The 19,300-nt window shown below is 41.7% G+C and overlaps 2 protein-coding genes across 2 annotated transcripts in view; both read left to right on the top strand.

Annotated features, from left to right (window-relative positions):
* Positions 1–19,165, top strand: part of ldd (lipid droplet defective) — an 89,460-nt gene extending 70,295 nt beyond the window's left edge. Inside the window, exons 56-71 of the mRNA XM_090116576.1 lie at positions 218–363; positions 1,095–1,295; positions 1,725–1,905; positions 2,210–2,322; positions 3,151–3,298; positions 3,647–3,754; positions 3,994–4,145; positions 10,276–10,412; positions 10,747–10,922; positions 12,479–12,620; positions 13,208–13,305; positions 13,598–13,746; positions 14,061–14,240; positions 17,790–17,953; positions 18,259–18,371; positions 18,732–19,165. Of these exons, the coding sequence (XP_089972702.1) occupies positions 218–363; positions 1,095–1,295; positions 1,725–1,905; positions 2,210–2,322; positions 3,151–3,298; positions 3,647–3,754; positions 3,994–4,145; positions 10,276–10,412; positions 10,747–10,922; positions 12,479–12,620; positions 13,208–13,305; positions 13,598–13,746; positions 14,061–14,240; positions 17,790–17,953; positions 18,259–18,371; positions 18,732–18,839 (2,316 nt within the window). The 3' untranslated portion in view covers positions 18,840–19,165. The remainder of the gene's footprint in view (positions 1–217; positions 364–1,094; positions 1,296–1,724; positions 1,906–2,209; positions 2,323–3,150; positions 3,299–3,646; positions 3,755–3,993; positions 4,146–10,275; positions 10,413–10,746; positions 10,923–12,478; positions 12,621–13,207; positions 13,306–13,597; positions 13,747–14,060; positions 14,241–17,789; positions 17,954–18,258; positions 18,372–18,731) is intronic.
* LOC149897346 (uncharacterized) lies at positions 4,216–5,831 on the top strand. The gene has a single exon (XM_090116920.1). It carries the CDS (start codon positions 4,650–4,652, stop codon positions 5,646–5,648), a length of 999 nt encoding a protein of 332 aa, XP_089973046.1. The 5' UTR covers positions 4,216–4,649; the 3' UTR covers positions 5,649–5,831.
* Positions 19,166–19,300: the final 135 nt, after the last annotated feature.

The following is a 19,300-nucleotide window of genomic DNA, read 5'->3' as shown; positions in this document are numbered from 1 at the left end:
TTATAAATGCGAAAGTAACTCTGTCTGTCTGTTACTCAATCACGCCTTAACTACTGAACCAATTTGCATGAAATTTGGTATAGAGATATTTTGATACCCGAGAAAGGACATAGGATAGGTTTTATCCCGGAAATCCTACGGGAACGGGTTTTTCTTTGAAAACGCGGGCGAAGCCGCGGGCGGAAAGCTAGTATTCTATAAATGATATTTTATCCAGGATTCCCTAACATGCAAGTGTGTAAACGCAACTCAACAATGTGATGTTCCAAACAAAGTGGATCGACCAAAATTGATGCTGTTACCTGATGCAAAAACTTTGAACAATTGGATTGTTACCAGTCAGCCAATCTATATCGAGAAACGGTAAGATTTCTTTAAAAATAAGTTTGTATTTTTTCTTTTTATAATCAGTCTAAAAGGAATTCAATATTTTGAAAATTCTATGCAAAATAAATATGCATATATATTCCCTTTACGTACACAGGTCTAAAACTAAATATTTCTAAATGTAAATTGTAAAAGACAGCCTAAACTTTCTTCGGATTGTATTTCGATCCAAATCCTCCACGATAAAAATACAGTCAAATTGCACACCTTTTTATTAAAGTCAAATGAAAAGTAAACTAATTTACCAGACTTCTATCTCCTCTTCATGATTCACAATTTCAAATACCACAAATATAACCTAAAAATGCATGCGATCTTAATTTACCAATTTTTATTCAATAAATTAATAAAACTTTTGTTTTTGTAACAGATCTTAGTCGTCAAATTCAAATTCAAAATTCAAATTCAAATTCAAATTCAAATTATATTTATTTGCAAGAATGTAGTTACAAATTATAGATGTTTTTAATTACAATATTATGTGGCTAATACATTCTGTATACATTTAATCCAATCTTAATATATATAAATCTCGTGTCACATGTTTGTCCTCAATGGACTCCTAAACCACTTAACCGATTATAATAAAATTCGCACACCATGTGCAGTTCGATCCAACTTGAGAGATAGGATAGTTTAAACATGTAGGTACCACGGGTGAAGCCGGGGCGAACCGCTAGTAATATTATATTTATTTATAATTCCAGTTATGGAGGCTACTCCTCATCCCTCAGCAACAACATAACCAACCTTGTAGCGTGGTACAACAACAAGGGTCACCACGCGCTACCCTGCTACCTGAACGAACTGAACAACGCGTTGCGCAGGGCTGTGGGGGGAGGGGGGAGGGTCACCCTGTACACACACCCCTTGAAGATATCGCATGAACAGATTAATAAGGATAATGTGTGAGTGAATTTTTTAAGGAGTGAATGTTTTCTGTTTTTTTTTAGGGTTCCGTATCCAAACAGTAAGACGGGACCGTATTACTAAGGCTGTATGTCTGTCTCTAGCTGAAATTTTCAAAAATGATGTATTTCTCTTCGTGCGCGAGTCCGACTCAAACTTTCCCGTTTTTTTGTAATTTTAGTAATGAAGCTTTGTCATGTGAACGGTACAAATTAATGTTTGTTTTTTTTCATATTTATAAAGCGGTACCAACGATATATTATTTTTTGTCTGTTTTTTTGTTAGTTTCTTCCAATAACGTGACATTGAAGTTAGATTGAAAATTTTCTATCTATTCTGTAAATCGGATCTAAAATATTCTAATTTTATCGGGCATTATTACTTATGAATAACTTTTCATATTATCAACCTTATTCCCTTGTATTAAGGTACCAGCACATAGCCGACGCGGGGATATCAGCGATGCTAGTAGTGGGCTACAGCCTCGTGAGCGCTGGGGCCGCCCTCTACCTGGTAGCGGAGCGATGCGACAAGCAGAAGCGATTGCAGCTGCTGTGCGGCGTGTCGCCCGTGCTGTACTGGACCACCGCCCTTATCTGTGATATGCTGGTGGGTGATAATAGTGTTTGTTTGTTTTTTAGTTATAAAACAATCAACAGAACAACGAACAATACTTCTTAAAATTTTATTTTAACAAAAAAACTAATTCGCTCTCAAATTGTCTTAACCGGGCAGATTTTAAATAGACTAACCAGAAGGCACTTGCTTACAAAAATAAAGTTATACTTAAAATAAAGAAGAGGTAACAACACAAAAAAAAATCAGTCGAAATAAGAACTCCTTTTTTTGTAATCGGATGAAAACACAGTACAAAAGTTTTGGACCTAATTATAACCACAATCTTTTTCAACAGGTAATAGTGATAAACATGGCGATCACAGTGGTCATCCTGAAGGTGTTCAACTTCCCAGTATTCGTAGCGCGGAACAACTTGCCTGCCATTTGTCTACTTATCTTCTTGTATGGGTGAGTCAATAGTCATATAAATCTAAAAAATATCTATAATAAACTTTAGGTTCCAACTAGAAGGACCATTTTTTATCTATGTTTATTCATTATCCAAAAAATGTAGACCTAAAAATATTGTTAAATCTATTTCTTAAATCATTATTATGCTGTTATATTACCTGGATATATAAAAATTTGTATTCTTACTATTTTTTGATAAACGGCCTATAAAAATAAAATACAGTTGAACCTCGATAACTTAAACCTCGGTAGCATAAAAACCTCTGTAACTTCAAAAAATAATGTGTTCCCTTCCCATCAGAGCCCAAAACCTCTTTAACTTAAAATACGCAACCTCTATAACTTAAATAAATAATCTCTGTATTGGCCCTCAGTAACTTCAAGAAATGTTTCCACAACCTCTATAACATAAAATTGTTTGTCAATGAGTCATTTTGAAAGAGTGTCAAAACAAAAGGTTTCGGTATTTATTGCTTGCACGTGTTTACTATGTATTATTAACGTAAACCATACATTACCTATTGTTTGCTTTATCGAAATTCTTCAAAGCTTTGCGGCGGTTAGCTTTATGACAACAACTTACTTGCATCATAAGTTTTTGATTGTTGTCCTGGAAACATCACTTTACATACTTTGTGATAAAACTGGCTTAAAATGAGTCGAAAAAGGAAACTAACAACCCTCACCTACGCTGATAAATTAAAAGCTATAGAAGCAGTGTAAAATGGATAGACCCTTGATAACTTAAAACCTCTATAACTTAAAATATTTTGTGTTTCCCTTGGACTTTAACTTATCGAGGTTCTACTGTATTACCATCTTCAGTTTCGGTTGCGCGGGCGTAGTGCACGTGCTAGAGAAAGCGTTCAGTTCGGCGAGTCTGGCCAACATGGCGCTGTTCTGCGGCAACACGTTCGCGGCGCTCGCCGGCATCGCTGTACTCCTCGTGCTCGATATTATATCCGATTCTGATGTGAGTATGGGACATTTCATTAGTAGGGTAGGATAACTCCTGGATCTTTAGTGAATACTTTAAATCACAGAAAGCTTTTTGAACCATTTCCTTAGCACCTTAGTTATCAGTTATCAATAAGCCATTTAGACAATTAACAAGATAAAAAATATAAAATAATGCAGGCAAGATATAGAAGGCAACTTTGTCTTCATAACAGACTGCTGCAAAACGTCCTAAAGTTTCAGTCCTGGACAACGTCGGTTGGTATTGTAATTTGACTGTCCTAGATCATGCTACAAATAAATATTTTCCAATTTCACAAATAAATACATCACGGCTCTATAATAAGTAACTAAAAATTTTCAGGCGACAGACCACGCCCGCTGGGTGCTTCACAAAGTGCTGATGCTGATCCCGCAGTTCGTCTTCGCGGATGGACTGCTGGAAATTGCCAAGAATACTATTCAAGCACAGGTTAGTGTAGATTTTATATTATATTTCAAGTATAGTTTGAACTTTTATTGGTTTCTATTGCAAATTGTTACTATGATTGAAAAAAAATCCTACCGAGTGGGTGGTATTTGTTGCCCATGAAATTTTCCATCCAGTAAATTTTCTTTATTAAACATATTTCCTCTATAAATTGAATCTTCTCCTTAACATAATGACGAAAAAATCGATATCTTTAAATATCAATCCTTTTTGTCCCATAGGTGTTAGGCCAGTTCGGTATGGACACATACCGCGACCCCCTCAGTGGCACAGTGGTGCGCTACCACTACATTTCGCTGGTGGCAGTGGGTTCGGTTCTCTTCCTGCTCAACCTGGCTATAGAGTACCACTGTTTCGATGATATGTTTAACTGGTAAATGTTATCTAGAACTAGGGGGGCATAACGATCTGACGTCACGGATGTCAAACTGTGCGCAATAGTCTACTGTTGTATTTAAAATAAAAATAGTGTAAACGGCTTAAAAGTTTTAATCTCAATGTTATGTTGAAGTGCTTTTTTTAAATTTTCATATATTATGTTGGCAAAGTTGAGTGTTCAGTGGAAATACTAAAAAACATTAAAGTATAATTGTGTAACGGATCAACTGAATTAAAACTACCCCTCAACTAATTAATGTGGTACGTGTTTGAAAGAATCAAGTTAATATATAGCCCAAATTAATGCATCTGTAGTAAGGAAGGTCTGTAATCTTGATTTTCTGGAACCATAGCATTAATTATATTTGCGTATGAAAAAAGTAAATAAACACTGATCAGCTGGTTATAATCAAGGCTAGCTCCATCTGTTGGTACTGACCGGCTTCAAGACTATCGACATCTATCGATATTGTGCAGAACTACTTAAAAATAATTGATTATGCCTAAGTGTGGTGGATGCGGTAAATTCTTATCGCCGGCAGATGCCGCTAAATGTGATAAATGTAAAGGCGTCTATCACCGTGCCTGTGTGGGCTTATCTATTACGGGAATAACACCGACGTTATGGCAGTGTCCCGAATGTAAAAAAAATATTGCACGTGATAATTCATCCGACACCCCGGTGAGGCGACACGATCATGTGCAGAACACCTCTCCCCCGCCCAATAGCACAGCCGGTCGGGATGTTTCAGTGAACTTTTGTCTGGAACTAAAAAAAATCAAAGAGGAGATATTGCGCGAAGTTCGTTGTGAATTTAAGACGCTGCATGATGAGTTGGCGGAATTTAGGTCCAGCATGTTAGAGTACGGCTATCGTATCGGTGCCCTAGAGGAACGCATGACCGTCCTAGAAAATATGCATATGCAGACGTCTCCCGAAAGCGCATCCCAGAGTTTTAATAATATTATTAATCAATTAAAAAGCGACATTAACGACAGAGATCAGGAACTATTGGCGAATGACATTGAGATTTCTAACTTGCCCGAGACCAGTGGAGAAAACCCAATACACACGACTATCTTAATTGCTTCAAAAATCGGAATCCAAATTGAACCGCACGATATCGTGTGCGCTGAGCGTATCGGAGCGCGGCCGGCAGAGGGCGCGGCGGCCGCGGCGCCCCGTCCGCGGCGGCTAGTCGTGCGGCTCGCGCGCCGCCAGCTGCGCGACGATCTGCTGAGGAGTGCACGCGTGCGCCGCGGCGCCACTACTGCCGACTTGGATATGACGGGCCCACCCAGGCGCTTCTATATTAACGAACGTCTCACTAAATTTAACCGCCAGTTGTTTCGGATGGCGCGCGAAGCGGGCACTAGTCGTGGTTGGCGTTATGTCTGGTCAAAGCGGGGTCGCATATTCGCTAGAAACAAACCCGACGATTCTGTATGCTTTATCCGTTGCGAAGAAGATATACAACGTATATTTGGCGCAGCATAATATAGGGTTGATCATTAAATCAATTATTAATGTTTTTAGTGCAAATAATATAACTCATAGAATTTTACGTTTCATCTTTGTTTTTAACCGTTACTCTGTAATATTGGTATTGTATTCTTGTTATATTATCATATTATACTTGTTATTGCTTATATACCTTCAGATTATTATTATCTTAATGGAAACAGTATTAATAATATGTACCCTGCAGTCCCTTGCCTACTATAAAATTACATTTTTATACATATATCTATATAAAACTTTACCATAATTGTTCATGCGATAATTCCTATAATGTTTGTTTGTGCCTTATATTGTGTTGCGCGGCTGTAGAAATGTTTATTTACTACTTAATAATATTGTCAGTCTATTTGCTTAAACATTTCATTTATTCATTGTTAATTGGTTTGTTTATTTATTACTTGTTACCATTTTTGAACTACTCATTTTATAAGGAATTAAAATATTTTTTGTTATTGTTATTAAAACATTATATTGTGGAGTATCTAAACGATCATCCTTTTTTATTTGTCTCAATGTACTTTTATTGTATTGTTATGTTTAATATTGTTGTGAATTGTGGTATTTTCCTAATATATTATATCATTGTTGAATCATTAATAACAGATAATATTATATTGTATAAACGTTTTGTATCGCATAAGTGCATTGGTATAGATTTTACATATTACACTTTTCGCCACAAACTGAACCTTTATTTTTTAACACCTGTTTTTATTATTGTGGTGCAATTAATGATATTGAGAAGATACAATTTAAATGAATATTTATACATCTTTTTATACATAATATATATTTCTATTGCCATGTTATCGTTTTATATACAACATTTAACTTTTTATTATATTTATTACCGTTTTTTATTATATTTATTTAATTTGATGTTATTATTATTATTATTTTTAGTGAGTAATATTAGCAATGGTGTTGAATAACCTTATAGTTGGATTGCATAATGTGGGTTCACTGGGCACATTTCATGATGACTTTATTGCGATGGTAGTGCGATATAATTTTGACATTTTCGCCATCAATGAAACGTGGTTACGGGCAGAAGATGACGGTCGCGCTCCTGTTGTTCCCGGATACCGACTGCGGCATGTCCCGCGGCCTGCGACGGTGCGCTCGGGCCGTGGTGGCGGGGTAGGTTTTTATGTCAGGTGTGGATTAAAGGTTAAAACGATAACCATCCCAATTAATCCAAACTGTGAATCGGTTGAACAAATGTGGCTGAGGTTAGTGGTCAACGGTAAACATATTGCGGTGGGAACAGCCTATCGTCCGCCGTGGCTTAATCTGGATTTGTTTCTGGATACTTTGACTGACACAATAAGTGCACTTGATAAAGTTGATCATTGTGTATTGTTGGGGGATTTCAATGTAAATATGATAAATTGTAATGATTCTAAATCTTTAAAAATAAATGAATTTCTTTCTTCCTTGAGCCTTTCACAGCTTGTTTCTGCTCCTACCCACTTTACTGAAGGCAGTCAAACTCTAATCGATTTAGTTGCACGGATTTGCAGGCTAGGAACGTTACAGTCGAACCATACAGATCTAGTCTTGGTCATTCTGTCGTTATGTGTGAGTTCAACATAAAAAGAAATAGATTAAAACCTTATGTAACTAAATTCCGTCCTCTTAAATGTATTTGTCGAGAAAGTTTAAATAAAGACCTGAGTAAAATAGATTGGAATAATTTCATGCATCTGGACTCAGTAAATGCAATGGTTGAGGCTTTCTCAAAGTGCATTATTGCGCTGTTTGATTTACATGCACCCATTAGGACAATCGTTTTCAAAGAGCCCTCACATCCCTGGATTACTGACACTATAAAAACCATGATGAAGTTACGCGATGCCGCTTTATCTAAATATCGGAAATCTAAGACAGATTCTAAAAAGGATTACTACCATCAATTGAAATCTCTCGTCGTGTCCTCTTTACATAATGAAAAAGTAGCTTATTTTCGTTTTAGTATAAATGATAAAATAAATGAACCTCAGGTGCTTTGGAAAAATATAAAATCTAATGTTTTACCTCGCAAACAATTAAATGAGCTCCCACCACATCTGTCCTGCCCCAATCAAATAAATCAGCATTTTTTACAAGTCCCAGGTAGTGCTATTGTAGATTCAACATCCTTAATGTTCTTCGACTCCCATCTGCACAGCGAGGCGGTTTTTGAATTAACAACTGTTTCTGAAGACACTGTGTCAAAATATTTGCTGGGACTCGCGTCGAACGCTGGGGGTTGTGATGGAATAAATTTGAATATGCTGCTGCTAACTCTTCCTCACACCCTGAAACCTATAACTCAGATTATTAATGGCTCCATTTTGACGTCGACGTTTCCCGATTTGTGGAAAAAAGCTTTGGTTCGGCCTCTGCCTAAGAATCGTAACCCTGTTTCATTCAAGGATTTGAGGCCGATAAGCGTTTTGCCGTGCATGTCGAAGGTATTGGAGCGGTTGTTTGTAGGCAACTTACGGAGTTTATTGAGAACAATAACTTGCTTCCCGTATTTCAGTCTGGTTTTAGGAAATGCCATAGTACCACAACAACTCTGTTGGACGTAACGGACAATGTATTGGCCGCTCAGGATAAGGGTATGTGTACCATCCTTGTGCTGCTTGATTTTTCCCGAGCATTTGATTGTATAAGTATTCCTTTGCTTCTGTCGAAGCTGCGTTACTATGGCTTTAGCCACAGCACAGTACACTGGTTTCACAGTTATTTATACAACCGTCAGCAGAGTGTCGAAATCAGATTGGATGATGGTAGCTCCGTATTTTCAGATTTTGGTCTTCTTGATAGAGGTGTTCCCCAAGGCTCTATTCTGGGCCCCATCCTATTTATTTTATACTCGGCCGATATAGTTAATTCAATAAAAAAGTGTAAGTTCCACATTTATGCCGATGATACTCAGGTTTATATTTCTTTCTTTCCGAATGATTTTGATAATGCTATAAAACACTTGAATGATGACCTTTCACGTATTGCAGATTGGGCTGACACAAATGCTTTGGTGTTAAATCCTGATAAGACAAAGTATATGTTATTCGGTGCAAAAAAGTATATCACATCTATGCCACCTTTTGATGTTAAAATCGTAGGTAAGACAATCCAGAGAGTTTACGAGGCGCGCAATCTAGGTCTTTATGTAGATAGCTCACTAAGATATGAGAAACATATCACTAACACAGTTAGTAATTGTTTTTTCCGTTTAAAAACTTTGTATAGAGTGCGTCCATACCTGTCGGAGGACCTTCGAGTGCGTTTGATAGAATCTTTGGTTCTATCTAAACTTAATTACGGTGATACTGTCTACGGTCCACGTCTCATGGCCAGAACCGAAAGGCTCGTACAAAGAGTACAGAATGCGTGTACGCGCTACTGTTACACAATTCCACCTCGCAGTCACGTCACGCCATTCTTAAATAAGCATGGAATTCTCAAGCTAAAGGCAAGGCGCCAATTGCATCTGGCGTCTCTTATGTTTGGGATCATCAAGACCCGTACGCCCATTTACCTTTATGAAAAGTTAAACTGGACAACCAATAGTCGGGATGTTGCGTGCAGAAGTTGCGCTCAGACACTTATTATTCCTCAGCATAGATCGACTACTTTTAGAGGCAGCTTCCGCTATGCAGCATCAAAAATATGGAACGACTTGCCCCCACCGATTAGGTTATTGGTTAATATTAACACGTTCAAGAAACACCTTAAAAACTACTTGATCGATGAGCAGCGTAGGATAAGCTAGTGTCCAGTTTCTGTTTCTGTTTTCGTGTTCTGTTCTTTCACTGAATTTTATTATTATATTTTATGTGTTTGTGGCATGGGATAATTTTATTATTATATTTGATGTGTTTGTAGCTTTGGACAATGTTCTTTATTTTAGGCCTGCGTGTAATTTAATATGATGTATAATGTAATGTATATATGTACCTATATCTGTTTTATTGTATTATTTTATTATATTACTTTATAATTATATGTGATATTTATATATATGATTTTCATACACTCAAAATGCACTACTTACTTATTATAAACCCTATTTTAATTATTATTATCATTGCGTCGTCTCACGTCCGTGAGTCGGATCTTAAAGGGATCTTGTTGAAAACCAGCGCCAGGCATAATATGCCTGGCACATGCTGAACTTGGTCCTTTTTGGCGATACGGGGGCACTTTCATATTACATTGATTTATTTTTTGTTTTATTTTATTATTGTTTTCCATTTCTTTTTTGTATGTTTTTGTTTTGCTTTTATTAATGTTTTGTGATGATTGTGTCTTACTGATTGCCGAATAAACGTATTTTCTTTCTTTCTTTCTTCTTTCTTTCTTTATCGATTATAATTATTTTTTTTAACAATTAGATGTTGGACGTATTTTTTGTTGGCTTTTAGAAGTGATAATAAATATTTTTTTTTGAAATTACGACCTACAACTCAAAACAAGCTAGCAAGCAATAAACACAATCTCAATTCACACAGTCCTAAAAGAGAAAAAAAACACGTGTCAGAAGTGAAACTTGTGACGAATAAACAAACGAAGTGTTTTATTCAACATAGTGAAATTTTGACAATATTCACAGGATATACTCCCGCAAGGCAATAAGCAAGAAGCTCAGCAAACACGTGCACACGGACCCCGACGTAGCGCGGGAAGAGCGCCGAGTGTCGGCGGCTGCTGCACCGCTGCGCTTGCGCACCATTGGGAATATTAATGCGGGTAGGTTATAGTAGTGTCTGATGTGTAATCAGTGTGAGTGTTTTTAGCACCAAACTTACATAAGTACCTTTTTTTTGGTGTTTGGTGGTGAATTAACTTTTTTCGTTTCTTTTTAAAAAATGGCATATGTTTGATATACAGTGTTCTTTTTTTAATTATTTGTGTGGAATATCCTTTAAAGAAGCATGCCGATTTATGACCTAAAAGCCTTGTTAGCCATATCATAAGATGATGTTCTTTATTTCTGATTTGTTCATGAACAACTTGATAAGTCAATATTTATATTTTGATATGACACTTTCGTATTTTTTTAAACCTATCAACACTTTTCCAGGTTTCATAGACTCAGAAGAACTAAAGAGCCACTCGCTAAAGCGCGTGGAATCCAACTCAACCGTGGCTGACACTCATGACGGGATATCTCTGTGGCACGCGAGCCGCGTGTTCGCGGGCGCTCGTGGACCAAAACTTGCGGTTGATGATCTTACGCTAGGAGTGCCGCTTGCGCAGGTTTGTTGTGTTCAGAGGCGGCTCGCCCTAAGGAGCGCTGGTGCAGTGAACTCCCATAAATAATTATAATAAAATCATACTCCTTAATTTAATTATTACTATTTAAAATCAATCGTAATCTTTAAAACTACTGTTAATACCAATGAATATATCCATCATTCCATCATCCCATACACCTGTATAATACCTACTGTATTATGTAACGCGCGAAGCGGTGCGCTCACGATTGTGCTCCAATGAAAAAAGATTTAGTACATTTCCTAATACGAAATCCAATAGGAGTGAAAGAGAGGGTTTTGCCAGAGCCCTGCGCGTGAAACAAAAGATTTTCTATGGAAAAGTAGCAAAATTCGGTGCGCCGCACCCGCAAACGTTGCCGGTTCGTTTTTACCGCCCGGCAGGACAGCGATTGCGACGTTGCCAGTTGCTACGTCTATACTCTATAATATAAACAAACACTCGACTCTCGAGTCAACTTCAATGCACGCGCGCGATTCATGCAATTTTCTAATTAAAATTATAAAATACGTGTTGAAATAGCCTGTACTTATCAGTATTACTTGTGAGTGTTAAAATGAACAATAATTATAATGTGGCGTTCATTAAAAAGTGTGATAAAACGTTACAAATTCGGCTTGAATGTAAAGCTAAGGGACCGCCACGGCCTGAACTTGATCTTACGCAAAAATGTACGACAAAAACGAAAACATATACGCGTGTGTTTAAATCTGAACAATATGTAAAAAAAACCGTGGTTGTGTGGTTGTGATGAAAGCAACAACAGATATTTACGAATGTCTTGTCGCTTTAAGTTATAGATATTTTTGCACACCAAAAAGAAAGACGTATGTAGGTATTTCCTTTATAAGTAATTTTTTTGATAAATGTACTGCTTTACACCATGTATTTTCAGTGTTTTATTTCAAGTGAACACCCATAAAATTTTGTCACGAGCCGCCTCTGGTTGTGTTGAAATTTATTTCGGAAAGGGTGGGGGGGGAAGAATTTAACTTGACTGTATTTGTATATTGAGTGTCCGAGGAAAATTTTAGTTAGACAAAAAATAATTTGTTTTGTTCGAAATTTCGCGATTTAAAAACATCGGTCATCGGTTATCGGTTATCGAATGATGGAACTAAACTATATACTATGAAACTAACGGCTAAGACCTGTGGTTTATACACTTGTCCTGAACTGTTTTCATCTTTTAGCATAACGCACTTCTACTTCTGCCCTTTTTGGAAACCAGACGGATCGCTACTGTGTGCTATTTTTTTTATAAATTTAATTTTCAACTAAATTGAAAGTAAATTTAGGTCTTTTTTGACGTGACAACGTCTTATAATTCGATAGAGCCGGCTGCACGCACGAAAAAACATGACTCATGCGTTGTTACCTCGCTCTGAGGGCTTGAAGTGCGAGCGAGAGCGCGGAACGAGTGATAAAGAAGCATAATCGGACGTTGTCACGTTCAGCTATCGTCAGTAAACCGACTTTACAGACAACCAATATTTTTTTATTCTGAAAATCAAAGTTAATAATATTTTGTCCGTCAGTGCACAGCCCTGCTGGGGCAGAACGGCGCGGGCAAGTCGAGCACGTTCGCGCTGCTGACGGGCGAGCTGCGCGCCTCGCGCGGGCACGTGCTGCTCGCCGACCGACCCGCCAGCCGCGACCAGCTCTCCAAGGGGGATATTAGTGAGTGTGTTTGTGTGTCTGTCCCCCAGTACGGAACAAGCCCAGTTCGGGATACGGACGGCGAGCTGTAGGGCTATCTAACACCGAAAAAAATTTTCATATTGAACCAGTACTTTCTGAGATTAGCGCGTTCAATCAAACAAATTTTCAGCTTTATAATATTAGTATAGATAGTGTATATACAGGGTGTCCCACCATCGACGTATTAAGCTTAAAGGGATATTTAGTGTTGCATTCGCTGAATATGTAAAAAATACTCAAAAAATTCCTGGTTCATTTTTTTTAAGTTGCTGAATTTAAAACTCTATCATCTATGTGTACACCCCTAACGTGCAAACCGTTTGATTTTGCCACCCGCATGCGTGCTTACGTTTAAGGTTATGTATAGTCATAATGCCCACATTAACAGAGAGGTACATACCGGCTGCGCAAAGATAAGGATGAAAACAAGAGTTTAAAGATAGATTTAATAAAAAAATCCGACGTAGTTGTGTTTTTAAATATTTTTTCTTAATCAACATATGCAGAACTATAAGTCCCTTTCTGCTTAGTATTGCTTCAGTATTATAAATTCATACAATCTCCAGGCTACTGCCCGCAACAAGACGCGTTGGACATGCTGCTGACGGTGCAAGAGACGTTGAGATTCTACTGCCAGTTACGGGGACTCGCTCAGCAGGATGAGGTAAGATTTCCTTTTTTTTAATTTAAATTTGATAATTGATAGGTCTCATTTAATGCTTATTGACTTATTTTTACAATTTATGACACTTAAACATTTTTTTATATTATATTATCTGTGTTTTATATAATTTGCAATCTGTAATGTTCAAAAGATTGTATACCTTTTTATTTAATGCAATAATGTTATATTCTTTTAAACAATGAAAAAGGGGTATTTAGCCTTTTGTCTTTGAAACACAATACAATATGAACTACACAAACAATAAACATACATTTAACTTGTCATGTCACAGGTGATAACCCGCACAATGGAGCAGTTCTCCCTAACCAAGTACGCAGCAGTGCGGTGCGGTGCGCTCAGCGGCGGCAACAAGCGCAAGGTGTGTGCTGCTGTCGCGTTCATGGGGACCAACCCTGTAGTGTTGTTGGATGAGCCTACTAGGTAGCATATACATTTTTTATTAGTTATAAATAAAGTTCAGAAATTCAATGTTTATTAACTCAGTTGCAAACTTCACATAATATTATTCTTGCCAACTTGACATACTGTTCAACAACAACTGTGTGTGTTGCTTATTAACAAATTCACATTTAGATTTTTTGCTAACTTGACATTTAATTCCTTTGCCAACTTGACATTTAATTTCTCTACCAATTTAACATTTAATTCCTTTGCCAACTTGACATTTAGTTTCTTTACCAACTTGACATATAATTTGCTGCCAACTTGACATAACACAACCCCTCTCCCCCCAGTGGCATGGACCCATCCTCCCGCGGGCGCGTTGGCGCCGCGTGCGCACGCGCAGCAGGCTCGGGCCGCGCGGTGGTGCTGTCCACACACGCGCTGCACGACGCGCGCGCCGCCCGCCGCGTGGCGCTGCTGCGGGACGCGCGCCTGCACGCGCTCGCCTCGCTCGGGGACAGCCTCGCCAGGTGAGTGCGGGCCGCGCGGTGGTGCTGTCCACACACGCGCTGCACGACGCGCGCGCCGCCCGCCGCGTGGCGCTGCTGCGGGACGCGCGCCTGCACGCGCTCGCCTCGCTCGGGGACAGCCTCGCCAGGTGAGTGCGGGCCGCGCGGTGGTGCTGTCCACACACGCGCTGCACGACGCGCGCGCCGCCCGCCGCGTGGCGCTGCTGCGGGACGCGCGCCTGCACGCGCTCGCCTCGCTCGGGGACAGCCTCGCCAGGTGAGTGCGGGCCGCGCGGTGGTGCTGTCCACACACGCGCTGCACGACGCGCGCGCCGCCCGCCGCGTGGCGCTGCTGCGGGACGCGCGCCTGCACGCGCTCGCCTCGCTCGGGGACAGCCTCGCCAGGTGAGTGCGGGCCGCGCGGTGGTGCTGTCCACACACGCGCTGCACGACGCGCGCGCCGCCCGCCGCGTGGCGCTGCTGCGGGACGCGCGCCTGCACGCGCTCGCCTCGCTCGGGGACAGCCTCGCCAGGTGAGTGCGGGCCGCGCGGTGGTGCTGTCCACACACGCGCTGCACGACGCGCGCGCCGCCCGCCGCGTGGCGCTGCTGCGGGACGCGCGCCTGCACGCGCTCGCCTCGCTCGGGGACAGCCTCGCCAGGTGAGTGCGGGCCGCGCGGTGGTGCTGTCCACACACGCGCTGCACGACGCGCGCGCCGCCCGCCGCGTGGCGCTGCTGCGGGACGCGCGCCTGCACGCGCTCGCCTCGCTCGGGGACAGCCTCGCCAGGTGAGTGCGGGCCGCGCGGTGGTGCTGTCCACACACGCGCTGCACGACGCGCGCGCCGCCCGCCGCGTGGCGCTGCTGCGGGACGCGCGCCTGCACGCGCTCGCCTCGCTCGGGGACAGCCTCGCCAGGTGAGTGCGGGCCGCGCGGTGGTGCTGTCCACACACGCGCTGCACGACGCGCGCGCCGCCCGCCGCGTGGCGCTGCTGCGGGACGCGCGCCTGCACGCGCTCGCCTCGCTCGGGGACAGCCTCGCCAGGTGAGTGCGGGCCGCGCGGTGGTGCTGTCCACACACGCGCTGCACGACGCGCGCGCCGCCCGCCGCGTGGCGCTGCTGCGGGACGCGCGCCTGCACGCGCTCGCCTCGCTCGGGGACAGCCTCGCCAGGTGAGTGCGGGCCGCGCGGTGGTGCTGTCCACACACGCGCTGCACGACGCGCGCGCCGCCCGCCGCGTGGCGCTGCTGCGGGACGCGCGCCTGCACGCGCTCGCCTCGCTCGGGGACAGCCTCGCCAGGTGAGTGCGGGCCGCGCGGTGGTGCTGTCCACACACGCGCTGCACGACGCGCGCGCCGCCCGCCGCGTGGCGCTGCTGCGGGACGCGCGCCTGCACGCGCTCGCCTCGCTCGGGGACAGCCTCGCCAGGTGAGTGCGGGCCGCGCGGTGGTGCTGTCCACACACGCGCTGCACGACGCGCGCGCCGCCCGCCGCGTGGCGCTGCTGCGGGACGCGCGCCTGCACGCGCTCGCCTCGCTCGGGGACAGCCTCGCCAGGTGAGTGCGGGCCGCGCGGTGGTGCTGTCCACACACGCGCTGCACGACGCGCGCGCCGCCCGCCGCGTGGCGCTGCTGCGGGACGCGCGCCTGCACGCGCTCGCCTCGCTCGGGGACAGCCTCGCCAGGTGAGTGCGGGCCGCGCGGTGGTGCTGTCCACACACGCGCTGCACGACGCGCGCGCCGCCCGCCGCGTGGCGCTGCTGCGGGACGCGCGCCTGCACGCGCTCGCCTCGCTCGGGGACAGCCTCGCCAGGTGAGTGCGGGCCGCGCGGTGGTGCTGTCCACACACGCGCTGCACGACGCGCGCGCCGCCCGCCGCGTGGCGCTGCTGCGGGACGCGCGCCTGCACGCGCTCGCCTCGCTCGGGGACAGCCTCGCCAGGTGAGTGCGGGCCGCGCGGTGGTGCTGTCCACACACGCGCTGCACGACGCGCGCGCCGCCCGCCGCGTGGCGCTGCTGCGGGACGCGCGCCTGCACGCGCTCGCCTCGCTCGGGGACAGCCTCGCCAGGTGAGTGCGGGGAAACAGACACAAAACAAAACAAGACGGGTTGCACTCCGGGAGTGCCGGCAGAAGTGAAAACTTGATTATTAACGTTGAGCATGTTTGATATCCATCCGTCTTACGCTTTTTCGATCAGGTCACGTGTCCTGACGCGAGTTTAATAGATCCCTGTGAAACACCAATGTTAATTAACGCACTGTAAGTTATATTTCAATTCATAAATGCTTTATTATGATGTATTGTATAACATTGTATTCTGAAGATATGAAAATATAATGTTCTGGGCTAAATAATTGATATCCATAGTTATTGAGATAACACAAAAGATTAGGAAGTTCTACTAGGTCAAATGCTTTGTAAAAGTCAAATTTTTGGTTAACGTTTTATGTTTACCATGTGTGCTTGACCAAAGCATTAACACGTTCACTGCGGCATGTCCAGTATCGGGCCATCAGCGACTACACCACAGTGCGGCGCCCAAAATCACAGTTTTCACCGTGGTGCGGCGAGGTTTTTTATATGTTAATCAATGACTAGAAAAGAGACAAATATATTTTTGTGATCACAGTTTGAAGTAGGACTCAATTTCGTTTAAAAATCGTATGGCAAAATATTGGACTAACGCATAGAAAAGAAACCATTTCTTTTGTGTGCGGCATGTCAAATATTTTGCCATGGACAAGCACCTCATGCCGCACTGTACTGCGAGCGCGCCGCGTGTCAGTCTCGCATAGTGATGCACCAGGACCGAAGCACTTTTCTTTTGAGTTTTTTTAAATGACAATGATACCTTAGAGGCTTTAGTTTTTTTACTTTCTTCTATTTCGTAGCATAAATGCAAAAATGTGATGACAGTTGTGAAAATAATATAAAACATTAAAACAATAGGTACTGAACAAATTAAAACAAAAGTTACTGAACAATTTCCTGATAGTACTCTATCAAGTACCTTGTTTTATATGTGTTTTTTTTTGTATCGACGATCTCGTTATCTGTTAACAAACAGACTGAAATATACAAAATTGATTTATATCGATATCGATGTTTTATTTTACAGTGTTTCCCATCGCTATTACTGTAAACATGCCGTACCAACGAAGTGCGGGATGGCAAATAATTTTTCACAAAATCAGGGGTTTACATTTTCCCTCATATCTTTTAAACTATTGGGTCAAACTAAAAGCTATTAATGCGGTATATACTAGACTATATATACTATTATCTGTAAAAAAAATTTTGAAATATCTTGAAATTTCATGAAATTATTAACCTTCAAAGTCAGAAGGTGCGATGTGATAAAAATGGCTCATGACGCACAGTGGTGAACTTGCCGATGTGAAGTATGGAAGACATGCCGCAACAACGGTAAGTTTGGCATTTTAGGTGCCGCAGTGAACGTGTTAAGCATATATGGTCAAGTGCATTAAATTTTACTAATCACACACGGAGTTTATACACTTATTTTGTAAATAAGTAAATTTAACGCATTATCAATATCTATGCCTAGGTTTGGCGGTGGTTACGTTGTATGTGCGCGTGTGAGCACGGACGGTTCAAACGCGGCAGGTGAACGCGGCGTGTGGACGCGCGTGCGTGAGCGAATCCCGCACGCCACGTTAACTGTCTCGCATCAAGCTGCGCTACACTTTATCGTGCCTAGTGTTGCTAACAGTAAGTATATATAGCTTTAATATGTATGTATGTTATAAAATATGTTCTCTTGTCGTATATCAATATTAAATGTTTTCAAAGATTAAAAATTTGAAATGGATGAATTTACTTTATGTCAATTTATGTAGTGTATACGTGTGTGTGTTAGGGGGGGTGGGGATAATAATTCCTGCGTAATAATTGAAATAAAACTATAATAAAAAAATACTTAAAAAATGTATTCGTTCAACAATATTATTCACATTAAAACAGATTGATTTTAACTAATTATAATGTCTAAACTTTAATTATAATGTCTAAACTAGTTGACGGCAAGCAAGTCCGCACATGCGTGGGCGACGCGTTCCGCTGGCTCACCACACTACAGCGGGAGGGACTGCTTGAAGACTTCACCATCAATACTACCTCGCTTGAACAGGTAATAAATAAACTAGATAAATTGTAAATTAAACTTCAATAAAAAAAAATGTAATGTGCCCTTAAAGATTCTGTGTTTAGTGTCCTGTAGTGGAATAGGTGGGTAAAGTATTTTCATCGCTTTCATTATAAACTGAACAATTAATGTCAGATAATTTGTCTACTTCTGAACTTAAAACTTCGGAATTCTTATATTCAGGATTATCTGAGCGATTTGAGCATTAACATTTTAAGGATAACTGTCAGCACCATAACATATCGATTCGTATTCCATAGAACATAACAATCTAATCGTATTCTTACAATTTGAATATGTCTTTGAACTAAATACTATTTATATCTATTTTATATCTATTTCCAGATGTTCCTCCACTGCAGCGGGCAGTCCACCTCACTGGTAGACCCTCCACCTCAAAACGGTTTCTACCCCCAAGATAGTGAGGACCTTAGTACTGTCACTTCACTATAATACTAACCTTAGGATTCCTAGGTCTGAGATAATTCTATGGGCCAAATGGTGGACATTTTTCAGAGCTCAAGAAAAGTTAAACCTACTTGTAAAACTCAAACGTGACTTAATTTTAAGTCTGAACGGAACTTACACACCTTAAAATTATGTGACGTTTGAGTTTAGTGAAACTTAGGAACAAATTAGACACTTAATTTATGTAAAAATTGTTAGAACTGTATGTTGTGGAATATTTTATTTACGGACATCGAATGTCTTCATTGTGTAAAAAATGATGTCGGAAAATATGTTAATGTAAGGGATCAAATGCAATAAAACAACAGTCTCATAGCATATCAATATAATATTATTAATTCATAAGATATTAAATTAAATGACATTTAAATATATTTTACAATGTTACCAAATGATCTTCAAGTTCCGTCCATTTTGAGAATTAGATTTAAGTAGAAACTGTGATC

The sequence above is a fragment of the Colias eurytheme genome, chromosome 26, assembly GCF_061535395.1.
Source record: "Colias eurytheme isolate Ceu_HAF_F1 chromosome 26, ilColEury1 Martin Lab GWU primary, whole genome shotgun sequence".
Lineage (NCBI taxonomy): Eukaryota > Metazoa > Arthropoda > Insecta > Lepidoptera > Pieridae > Colias > Colias eurytheme.
The sequence above is the reverse complement of the archived record's forward strand: the minus strand, read 5'-3'. Positions and strand labels throughout refer to the sequence as shown.